Here is a 12,925-nt window from a genome sequence, read left to right on the forward strand (position 1 = left end):
CGTTTTGGCAATGTTTCAACGCTCTCCTCATCACTGTTGTATGCGTCACAAAAACTATTACTAACTAACGCTTACATAACAGTGTGAAATATCCACATTACATAATACCACTAACCTATTTAAAGACACTCAACTTCTAAAATAACGTAGCCTATATAACCGAAATATTTTGAGCAGTAATACTTACGTAGCAATGATGAAATCTTATCTATGTTCAGTAGATGGAGACAGAGACAGTAAATCAATGACAGTTCTATCTGCTTCTGTTTTGCTCCAGAAAACGATGTCAGACAGGTCTATCAGCAAACATATGGCCTAGCTATACCCAGAAGTCCTCAATAATAATAGTATTTTCCAAGGAATTACGAAAAATCGTTGACAACGTTTTGTTAGGTGCAACATCTTTCAATGCTACCATAGAGCGAATGCCATGGTAAGAAAATGTTTGGTTACGCTGACCTATAAAACGCTATTCCAAAAGCAAAATTAGGCATGTTATAGACGCTTTCAACGGTAACAACATAAACAAACGTTACTGCGCATGTGCGTTGTTCTGGCCCTAACTTCCGGCAGACTTCCGCAAACAATCAATAACAACAGAGTCCCTTTAGACTATTTCTGATAACAAGCAAAATAAATAACAAGTAAATTATGTTAGGTAGCTAGTTAAAACTATGGCAAGCCAGTATTATTTGGGCTTACCAGTCGAAGAAAAGAACCGTTACTTGGCCAAACTCAAATGCGATAACGTTACACTACCAGAAAAACAAGCGACAGAAACAGATAACTGTTGACAGTATTGCACCTTGCGGAGCATCATACATTCCTTGCATAATCCATAACTATTCTGGTTACATGCACATTCTTGTGTAAAAAGTGCACTCTTTCTTATTACATTGCTTAAAAACGATGATTACATGAGACACACAATGGGGCTAGTGCTGGGCAGCATGTGTAGCCAATGCAATTACTATAGGTATTTATTTGTATAGCATGCATTGATGGAAAAAAACATTGTGGCTCTAATAGTTTGGGTCATCTTGCTAGGTTACCACAACAAAAAATGATCAGGCAATGTAACATTGTCAAGTCATTGGAAACAGGTATCATAACGTTCATTCAAAATGTAGCTATAGCGTATCAACTACTAGCATTGACCTAACGTTTCTGTGTATAATTTATACAATGTTAGCTACGTTTAGCTAGCTAGCTACAATCAATTTAGTCAGCTAATTGTTCGTAACTATTGAAGGCTTGTTACTGGTCAGCTAGCTATTAGCTATCGCTTATCATGAGTTTGTTACCTGAAACAAAGTCAGTGCTACAGTGAGAGCACCTATTCGATCACCTTCGTTCGACAGACAGGAAAACGTAAACTGATTTGCAACTATATATATATATATATATATATATGAAATAGGTGAAATATCGGTAACAACCTGTACCTAGTTAAGTAGGAAAAAATGTCCTTGTTATCCTCCCGTGGTTATTTTTTCAACACTTTCACGATTTTTTTCTGTGCCGGCAAATAAGTCAGAGGTGGTCCAGCGCTAGCTTTTGGTTGCTATGGGGACGTGTATCCACAACCCTATATAAATGAATGGAACTTAACGTAAATTTGCTAGCATACTGTATAAGTGTCCTGTCTTGTGTATTTGAGGTTATATGAGAAAGGGTGGTCCCTATCAGCACGTCTAGGAATCCGTACATATTCACTGTTGTAACTCAAGTCACAGGACGCAAAATAGCTGTTGGGAAAGCAGTTTGAAAGTATGAAGCAACGTCTGCGCCATTGGCTTTAATGGGTCACGATGAGATAATTACGAGCCTGTTGCTAGTCTTAAAGTTGATATAGTAAATAAGCCTGTATTAGTATTACTAAATGTGTATGTATGATGTTGGTTTATTTATTTATACAGTTTATTATGTGTATTTTTACAAGATTTACATTTTAATAGGTAACAATGTGCAGTTATTTCTCAAAAATACGAAGTAACAATGGGCAAGCACCAGCTATAATAATCGCAGGGATTCAAGCAATTCGTTTCACAATTCCCTAGTGGGGTTACAAAGTGAAATAATGTATTTTTACAAATTTTCGAAATGGCATTTGTTCCAAGTTGCACCCCACAGCACAACAACCTGAGCCCAACGTCAGTCTGCTCATCAGTTTAACTTTCACTCCGTTTGTAATCGGGGCCATATTAGCCAATAAACACAAACCCAATAATAAACAAACACAGACCAGAAGTTAACTTAGGGCCAAGCGCATAACCTTGGCAACGCGCGTGCGTCCGATGAAAGGGTCTATACATTGTTAGAAAGCTTATACTCTCACCTATTGATTGAGCGTCCACCACTGCAGCAACCTCACACAATAAACAAACATAGGCTACTCCCACGCGGCTTTATTTATGGGCGGTGGCTTGACCGAAACTAAGTGACAATAGTCAACAAAACCAAACTGCTAATTAAACTGCACCCCCATCACGCCTCCAAAACCCGGCTGTAAGAATCACTAAAACAAGCCGACTTTGCTGACAAATTATGAGTATTTAGTGATCCTAAAAATGTTGTTTATTCTATTGAGTGACTTCTTCAACACTTTAACTTTTGTAATATGAAAAAAAGGAAAACAGTAAAAAAAATTTTAAAAAACCTTTTTTGCCTCCTAGCGCGATTTCAAGATTTGCGACTTGGGGACCTTTCCTCCAGCATCCGTCACATATTCAGATGTATTATATGTCTAAAAAAGATATTTGCATAGTATGTGCCAGTAAAGATGTAATTACAATATCATACCACAGTGTGTGGTGTTAATCATTTTTGATGATACCAAGGCCTACAGTATGAAATATTCATAATGAAATTACCATATCAGTTAAACAGTTTGAGATATTGCTATAGAATGAACTTGAATTCAAGAAGACAAAGCAGTGTCTCATTAATTAGAGCTCACTGCAACAGCATATCACGCACACTACTACCCTGTTCGACTGTTTGTGTGTATGTGTGTGTGCCTGCATGCATGTACACATACACATATCCAGTGCCTATTCAGACCCCTTCACTTTTTCCACATTTTGTTACAGCCTTTTTATAAAATTTATTATGTTCATTTGTATTCTCATCAATCTACACACAATACCCCATAATTACAAAGTTTTTAGAATTTTTTGCAAATTTATTAAAAATAAAAAACTGAAATATCACAAGTATTCAGACCCTTTGCAATGACACTCCAAATTGAACTCAGGTGCATCCTGTTTCCATCATACTTGAGATGTTTCTACAACTTGATTGGAGTCCACCTGTGGTAAATTCAATTGATTGGACATTATATAGACAGGTGTATGCCTTTCCAGATCATGTCCCACAGTTGACGGTGCATGTCGGAGCAAAGACCAAGCCATGAAGTTAAAGGAATTGTCCGCAGACCTCCAAGACTGGATTGTGTTGAGGTACAGATCTGGGGAAGGGTACAAAAAAATTCCTGTAGCATTGGAGGTCCTGAAAAATACCATCCCTACGGTGAAGCATCATTCTTAAATGGAAGAAGTCTGTAACCACTAGGACTCTTCTTAGAGCTGGCCACCCGGTCAAACTGAGTAATTAGGTGAGAAGGACCTTGGTTAAGGAGGTGGCCCAGAACCCGATGGCCACTCTGACAGAGCTCCAGAGTTCCTTTGTAGAAATGAGAGAATCTTCCAGGACAACCATCTCTGCAGCACTCCACCATTCAGGCCTTTATGGTAGAGTGGCCAGACAAAAGCCACTCCTCAATAAAAGGCACATGACAGCCCGCTTGGAGTTTGCCAAAAGGCACCTAAATTACTCTCAGCCCATGAGAACCAAGATTCTCTGGTCTGATGAAACCAAGATTGAACTCTTTGGCCACAATGCCAAGCATCACGTCTGGAGGAAACCAGGCACCTCTCATCACATGGCCAATACCATCCCTACGGTGAAGCATGGTGGTGGAAGCACCATGCTGTGGGAATATTTTCCAGTGGCAGGAACTGGGAGACTAGTCAGGATTGAGGGAAAGATCAATGGAGAAAAGAACAGAGTGATCCTTGATGAAAACCTGCACCAGAGCGTTCAAGACCTCAGACTGGGGCAATGATTCACCTTCCAATAGGACGACGACCCTAAGCACACAGCCAAGACAATGCGGGAGTGGCTTTGGGACAAGTCTGTGAATGTCCCTGAGTGGCCCAGCCAGAGCCCGGACTTGAATCCGATTGAACATCTCTGGAGAGACCTGAAAATAGCTGTTCAGCAATGCTACCTATCAAACCAGACAGAGCTTGAGAGGATCTGCAGACTGGGAGAAATACCCCAAAAACAGGTGTGCCAAGCTTGTAGCGTCATACCCAAGAAGACTCGAGGCTGTAATCGCTGGCAAAGGTGTCTCAACAAAGTACTGAGTAAAGGGTCTCAATACTTATGTCAATGTGATATTTCAGATTTTTATTTTTAATAAATTTGCAAAAATGTCATGTATGGGGTATTGTATGTAAAAATGAATTTAATCCGTTCTATAATAAGGCTGTAACGTAACAAAATGTGGAAAAAGTGAAGGGGTCTGAATACTTTTCGAAGGCACTGTATATGTGTCTGCATGTACATGCATGCAGGCACACACACACACACATACACACAAACAGTTGAACAGGGGAGTAGCATAAGTGATATGCTGTTGCAGTGAGCTCTAATTAATGAGACACTGCTTTGTCTTCTTGAATTCAAGTTCCTTTTACAGCAATATAGCAATAATGAAACAAAAACAACCACACCTTCATGTGTACAATAAAACCCTCATCATAATGTATTATTAGACACAACAAATGCACCTTTTCATTCATGAGAGATGCAGCAGTCAGAAGCCACCTGCTCATTGGCAGTCCACTGCACCAATGTTAATTTCCTGAGGACATGTCTTTTATACCACTGCAAAAATCTTTCCTAGCTTGCTTTCAACTCCAATCCAAGCTCTCTTGGATAATAGCTTTAAGTTTCTCTGTAAAACATACATATTCTTCATGAAATTTCAATTAGCACTATGTAATGTTTTTAGCTGCGACTGGCAGCAGCGGTCTGTGGGCCGGTCGGTTGGGCAGTTGGTCCACAAAGTGTCCCACCCCGTAGCGGCCAGTTTTTGCCCCAGGAGGCTGAAATTTGGTGTGGACGTAGGTCATGGCCGGTAACTTTCAGGCCGATTGACCAAGAGGGGGCGGGGCGATGGGTGTGGACTATCACAAAAAGGTGAATAACTCCCAAATGGATTCACAGATTTGCACAAGATTTTGTGGAAAGGTTGGTCATGAACCAAAGAAGAGGTCACATGTTTGTGTGAGGGTGTGTGAGGGGGCATGGTGATGGGCATAGCCTATCACAAAAAGGGGCATAACTCCCGAATGGATTCACAGACTTGCACAAGATTTTGTGGAAAAGTTAGTCATGAACCAAAGAAGAGATCACATGTTTGTGTGAGGGTGTGTGAGGGGGCGTGGTGATGGGCTTTGGCCTATCACAAAAAGGCACATAACTCCCGAATGGATTCACAGATTTGCACAAGATTTTGTGGAAAGGTTGGTCATGAACCAAAGAAGAGGTCACGTGTTTGTGAGAGGGTGTGTGCGTGGATGTATGCACACATAGATGCATTGCGCATGTGCTGTCGCAGCTATTGCGGATTCGCGCTTGTTATTTTCAGGGTGGCAGACAGATGGTATTCTTTGCTTAACAGCTGTCATCAGGTCATGTTGTGTGCATTTGTTAACTACATCATCCCCGTTTTTCAATATTGTAGCATCACAGTAAATTGGCAAATCCATAAAGCTCAAATAACATGAATCCACAACTTACTTACTAGTATACGATTAAAAGTATACTTACAATTTATGTATGTTGTATGTGATTGTGTCTGTTGTATTGTATTGTATGTTTTGTGTTGGATCCCCTCGAAAATGAGATGGTTCATCTCAAGGGGCTATCCGTTAATAAACTTCATTGAAAAGGAGTCATATCATGTATGGTCTCATCACTGCTCAGATAATTGATTAAATTTTTGAGATTCCATTTTTAAAAAACCAATTAATATAGGCCATCTTCCCTATATATCTTGTATATCCATATATCTTCTCCTAAATATGTTTGCTAAAGAATTTGTTTCATTACCTTCTTCTTATTTTGTATTGATGTTTATCACTGTGTCATTTCTGAATGACTTCTATTTTATTTATTTCTTAATATTCTCAATATCTTATTTGTTATTTATTACTTTGTAAATGCAATCTGCTAGCATGCTGTGTTTTTCATTGTATGGGGGGGGGGGGGGGGGTCTATTTAACAAATACTGAAAAAGAAGACCCAATTCTCTTCTTTACTTCAAATGGACAAAGGTAACCCCCTAGCATGACTGCAGAGAAATATACAATACCGCATTATGTCACTTATCTTCTGGACACACTACTTCTGTGGAACACAAAAATGAATGAAAAAAAAAGAATGAAAAAAGAGCAATACACTTGCCTTTTTTCACCTGACAAGTTAAGAGATACAATTTGTGATATATTTCATTAAATTTATTACAAAGCAATATTTTCCCTTAATGAAATACCAATGAAAAGACAGCTCAGCACCAGTAGAAAACAGTGAACACAATTTAGAGCCTGACAAGCAAGAATCTATGTGATTGATTCACTAAGATTCGCATTAATACCTCTTCCCCTGAGCGCATCCAGTCTAAGGAACCACCCTCTATTTAATTTCCCTAACAGCAAAAATGACTCTCTCTCCATGCCTCTCTCACTCCCTCTCTCTAATAAATGTATTAGGTTAGACATCAATCTCCACTGTTTAATTTAAAATGGAGAAAAATAATATTCTTGAGAATCCATCTGAGGTCATGACCCCTCAGCTTGCCCTGCTGATCAGTCGGCCTGCCCCACCCCCCAAGCATTCATGGCCCACCCTTCCACTGCTACAAACTACAACACTCACTGTTGGAACAACATTGCAAAGGCCACAGCTATTCCCTGTGAAAATTAATGGCTTTAGAAGGTCAACAGCATTTAAGTATGCTGTCGATTTGTTTCCAGCAGCTTAGTGAAACCATCCTTCTGACATTAAAAGTGAGAAATGTACACTTTTCAGTCTCATTCTGGCCTTTAAACTGATTCTGAGTCCTTCAAAACATATGATTATGGTTATGTGGAGTAGCCCTTTATGGCATAAGAATGCATCAACTGTATTAACACAGAATATCAACCAGTAAAGGCTACAGAGACTAGTGGAATTATACCACTTAATTCACCCTGCAGATCAAGATTACTTATTAGATCTGCTATCTGTTAGTTCTCAGGCCAAATGTCAAATATCATGTGACCACTTTCTTCACTACTACCTGACAACAGTGAGCAGAATCAACCCTCTCTGTTCACATTTTGTAGCCACCCACCCTGTCCAATGTACAAACCTCACCCCCATCTCTCTCTGCACAGTGGATAAATCACACCTTCCCTCTCTTTTCACCAAAATACCCAAAATATGCGCTTCTACCATTACTCACCTTCCCAAAATCCCGCACGTCAAACAGGTCAAAAGGATCAAACAGCTCGCTGTTCCGTAGGCCCAGTTTGTCGTGACAGACCTTCAGAAATGTCCGTATGTTTTTTAGACACAGAAACTGAAAGAGAAAATGACAGGAAGTAAAACATAAATGAAAACTTATATCAGACTGCTGTCAAACCAGGGATACACACTGAGTCAGTTAAGACTGGAAGGTCTGGCCACACTAGACAGAACCCGACACATGTGAGACTTGGCAAACGTGAGACAAATTCAACAGCAGGCAGCAGTATGTGATTTGCTGCAGGCTTGGCAATGTTTCCAGAGAATTCATGAAAGATCTGTTTCAAACACCATACCCTAAATCAGTCTGCCATTCTGATAATGCCTCAGAACCGGATGGGTCATTTTCACACCACCACATGTACACATACACACACGTACAAACAGATACACACAAATGTATGTGACACACACACATGCAGAAAATTGTGTCCTGAGTACACATGGAAAAAACACTACTGCAGGGAGATTAGGGTTTACCAGTGGAGTTAAAAATTCAAACTGCTTCTCAGAATCACTGGCCATGAAAAGCCAACCACATCCTCAGACCATTTTACCTCAGTATTCACAAACCATCAATACTACATGAACCTTTTGTTTTTATCGAAGGATAGCATGGCAGCGTTGACACTTTTGTCCCCTGAGCCCACAACAAAAAAGGTAAATGTGTCATTGCTGGTATCTTTAAATCCAGGACCCTGTTGCAGAAGAGGGTTCCCCAGAGACATCCACGTTAAGGGACCGTGTGGAGTGACCTCACCCTTCACCCCCGTCTATTACGATAGATAGATAGATAGATATTACACATACACATACTTCACACTGTAAGGACTGGGCCGCAAGCAAAGTAACTTCCAGCTCCAGGACGAAAAAGAACCTGAACGAAGACCGGCTTTTCTACTGACAGTGGGAAAGATTCACAGCGGGTGCTGAGGTCAGCTCCCTTGGACAAGCCAGCACCACACAGTTATCTGTACTTCCCAGTAAGACGGACAAACATCCAGGCATCAACTAGCTTAGGAAACTTCTGTCTGTTCTTTGTTTTTATGGAATTGTCATGGATTGTATGTAATGTTTGTGTTCAGATTATATTGCGTCTCTTAATTAGCTACAGCCGCCTAGCCCGCATAGCTAACGTATATACTCTATTACTAACATTAGCTTACAATCCGCCGTCCTTTTAACCGAGATCTGTGCATGCGATCTCATGCACTAACGTACTCATTCAACACATGGTGTTGTATATTTAGAATTAAAAGGTACGCTGAAATTAGCTAGACGTAGCTAACTTCGGTAGCCTTTATCCACACCATTCCCCTGAATTCCAGGCCAGCTTTAAGCAGCACATGCTAAAGGCTGATTCATAAGTTCGCTCCAACAGAGGAGCTTTTGTTCCCTGCCCCACATGTGCTGGAGAACACACACATGACTAGACACATGCAAAACAGTCTAGTTCCGTTTTTTTTTCACTTTCTATTTAGCCTTTAATGATTTTAGTTTGATTGATTGTTTGTTAATAAATTCTATTTTATTAAACCATTGGTTTGTTTATTATTCGGATAAATCATTGAGCCTACCACCTAAAAGAACGCAAGTTATATCATTGGTTATTATTTTAATATTTAGTATTGAAATTCATAATCGTGATTTGATTAATTTTATGAGACTGATTAATTATGAGACTGATTATACTTTGTGAGGATTATTAAAACTGATATGTTTTAATAATTTGTCCTTACTGATCTACAATTCGTAGGGGTGTTTTTCCCTACAACACCTTGCAATAAATTAGGTGTAAAAAAAGAAAAAAACAATAGTTAGGACAGGGCCACTCCTGCCCAGACCAGCTGGACATCCTTTGCCATACCAGCAGATGATGCAGAAGGTTAAAACACTTTCAATAAAAGCAGAGTAAAACATTTGGAGCATTTTATTTGTGGACATTAAAAGATAGCAATTTCTTCAAAAAGTACATTCTTTGTTGTGTCTTAGTGCTCATGAGGTCAGTCCACAGGTCCCATTTAAGCTTATGGTCGAACACAATGCCAAGGTACTTGTAATCTGTAACATATTGTATTGGCTCCCCATTAATAAAAGTAGGGTGAGAGGATTGCAGCTTTGGACATTTCAATGGACATTTCCTTTGTTCTGGAGGTGTCATCATCTTTCTCACTTCCTAAGCAGAGATGTCTCTGACATCTTTATGTGAAAGAACAACTACAACTTTGGCCCTGTTCAGACCTGTACTTTGTATCCAGACATATCCAGATTGTGTCTAGATTCAATCGAGACGGATGTCAGTTCACACCTGGCATCAGAATGCGTCTCCACATGTATCTCGAGTGACCACTTGTGATCGGATCTCTCTTCCCCGCTCAATATGCAAATAAATACATACATCATTTCCATTTGCAAAGACCAAATGCGTTGTTGTTTTTAACCGGCGGGAGGCAGCAATGCACTACCTGTGCCTAGTCTGCTGGAAATTAAAAGAAGAAGAAGATTGCAAAGACCTTGGCGAGTTCAAGACAAAAAACAAAAACAGACTAGGTCTATTCCTTGGCGTGGTCCAGGCAAACCAAATCGCCCAAGATGTTGGACGCACTCGTAATATGTCGCTATGCGCTTTTCGAAATTTACAAACGTCGTAGACAAACCCAGCTTACGCAATTTGAAAACCAACCAAAATGATACAGTTCTATCTGCTTCTGTTTTGCTCCAGAAAACGATGTCAGATAAGTCTATCAGCAAACATATGGCTTAGCTATGCCCAGAAGTCCTCAATAATAATAGTATTTTCCAAGAAATTACGAAAAATCGTTGACCACGTTTCGTTAGGTGCAGCTGCTTTTACTGCTACCACAGAGTGAATGAGTAAGTGAATGCGGTGATAAGAACATTTTCTGTTACGCTGACCTAAAAAACGCTATTCCAAAAGCAAAATTAGACATGTTATACATTGTTAGAAAGCTTATACTCTTACCTACTGAATAAATGAATTGTAAATCAAGCCAGGCTGTAATAAAAAGGGCGACAATGCCGTAAACAACACCTGTGGTATTAAGCACAGCTATTTTGGAAGGTACCCAGGCATGACAAATGTGCAAATATTTCACAAACGGATTGTCCAAGACAACATATGACCGCTCAGTCTCAAAACGGACATCTCTGCACGTAAACCAATGGTAAGGTTGTATATTTATTCAATATTTAGTCCCAGATATTGACTGTAGAATTGACATGGTATCATTTTTCAAAACTTTTTCTTATGTATTTCGTTGTTCAGTAAGCAGCGTTTTCACTGATGTATTGGCATATCTTAGGGCTATTGTCGGGTTTATCTTGCGGCTATGACGGAATACGATTTTTTAGTGGTGAAATAATATTTTTATGAATGCCAAGATAGACAATATGTCATATTCCTTGTGTTTCTCATGTTTTCTGTTAGCCTCGCTTATCTTGTCTCATTCGTACGATCTTTGTTCTTTGTTGCAGCGTAGGCGGACTCTCGCCTCAGCTCTCAGATCAAGGCTGATCTGACTCACCTGCGCTCTTCGCATTCCGCACGCTGTCTCGCCAGCATTTATTCTCGGCTCATCCACAGATCTTCACCAGATCGTTGTTTCAGCTCATCTGATGCGTTACGTCGGGTTTTTCTATTTTGTTGTTTAAACTTGCGTTTTCTCGTTGCTACAGATCCGCGCATTCACCTGCTTCTCCCCTACTCTGCCAGTCGGTCCTGTCCCTTTCGTCTTCCATGTCTCTCACCTGTCCTGTTCGTAGTCCAGTCTTCGTGGTTGTTCCGGGTCCTGTCTTTGTCCTGTCTGTCCCTTCTCCTGTTTTAGCTGCCGGATCCAGCTCGCCCTTCGCCGGCCAGTCCAGCCCTGTCCATCCCTGCCCAGCCCAGTCCAGTCCGGTCCAGTCCAGTCCAGTCCAGCCAAGTCCCGTCCTCGTCCTGCCAGTCCAGTGACAGCTCCCCGTCTGGCTCGTCTCTTCGCCAGCTCCCTGCCGTGATTCATCTTCCCCCGTCCGGTCCGGACCAGTTGCGGACCCAGTTAATTCCCTGCGCCTAGGCTCCACTTCCCCGGCTCCTGCTTCGTTCTCGCCAAGCCCTTGTCATCACTGTGCAACCCTCTAAATAAATCTATTTGATTCCCCTGATCTCTCTGTGTTCGAGTTCTCCACTTGGGTCCTTCAGAGTCGCGTTCGTAACACAATATTGTCCATTATGTCATGGGTGGGGGGTGTAGTTGTAGATTAGATTGCAGGGAGGGGTGCATGTTAAATGAACGACCAAAGCGTCAATGGTGGCGCTGCGAAACTCCTACAGTTGTCAGTGTTTCCTGCGGAATTGATCTCTTGGTGTGGTGGTGGGTGTCCGAAGGGGGGGGGGGTGTATCAAAGGTGAAAAGACTATGAGAGACTATGAAAACATAACCTCGAGACTTCTTAAATATCTAAATCTATCTTTTAGCTCTGACGAGCTCTTGATACAAGGAATAGCAGTTTGCAAGAGCTAAAAAGTAGTTTTAGATGTACTTTAAAACCATAAAAGGTTTGTTAACCCTTGTATTGTTTGTAAATACTGAAGCAAAATAGGCCTGTATTTTGAGTTATGGTGGGGTGAGAACAATGAAAAAAGCACATTGTCCATCTAGAAGTTCTATCTTCAAGAATAGAGGACGATATAACCAAAATTGATACTCAAGAAAAGTTACATATTCTGCTAAATTAACTCAATTACCATGACAAAACAGTACTTAGAATGTTTTATCTTTTTATTTAACAATATAATTTGAGCTGGGTCCACATTCAAAGCCCCATCTGTCTCCCTCACACTCAATGACAGAGTTTACATGCATTGTCCATGCAAAAAAAGAGGAAAAAGTGAGAAAAATGGCTTTAAAGATTCTGTTCTGTTACAATCTAATTCTACTGAGAAGCAGGATACAAAAATTTACTAAATAACTTAGATGCTTGATTCATGTATTTTGTATTAGCTAGTGTTATCTGTATTAATTTCTGGACACTGTAGCAGCTTGTGATACTGCTCCTCTCGGTATAATCATTAATCGTTATTAGAATGCAGCCCTCTTTGTCAGCTGTAGCAACTGTAGCCTAACTCTCAGTTTTGCTAGCTCACTACATTCACAAAACCTTAAAAATAAACACTTTCCCTTTCGTTTTCATGGAAAAAAATCACCATGTTGTAGTATGGAAATGGAAGTAGTTGAATCACTCAAACCTTTTAAATGCCCTAAAAAAAAAATTCACGCTGTTTTGGCGA

General features: G+C 40.3%; 1 protein-coding gene across 8 annotated transcripts in view; it reads right to left on the reverse strand.

Moving 5' to 3' along the window:
* LOC118206911 (guanine nucleotide exchange factor VAV2-like) overlaps positions 1-12,925 on the reverse strand; it is a 164,759-nt gene that overhangs the window by 113,287 nt on the left and 38,547 nt on the right. For 7 of the 8 annotated variants that reach the window (XM_035380072.1, XM_035380070.1, XM_035380074.1 and 4 more), the window contains exon 2: positions 7,577-7,693. The exons of the other annotated variant lie outside the window; for it this stretch is intronic. In XM_035380072.1, coding sequence (XP_035235963.1) covers positions 7,577-7,693 — 117 coding nt within the window. The remainder of the gene's footprint in view (positions 1-7,576; positions 7,694-12,925) is intronic. 8 annotated transcript variants of the gene reach the window in all.

Source organism: Anguilla anguilla, chromosome 10 (genome assembly GCF_013347855.1).
Source record: "Anguilla anguilla isolate fAngAng1 chromosome 10, fAngAng1.pri, whole genome shotgun sequence".
In the NCBI taxonomy this organism is placed as follows: Eukaryota; Metazoa; Chordata; class Actinopteri; order Anguilliformes; family Anguillidae; genus Anguilla; species Anguilla anguilla.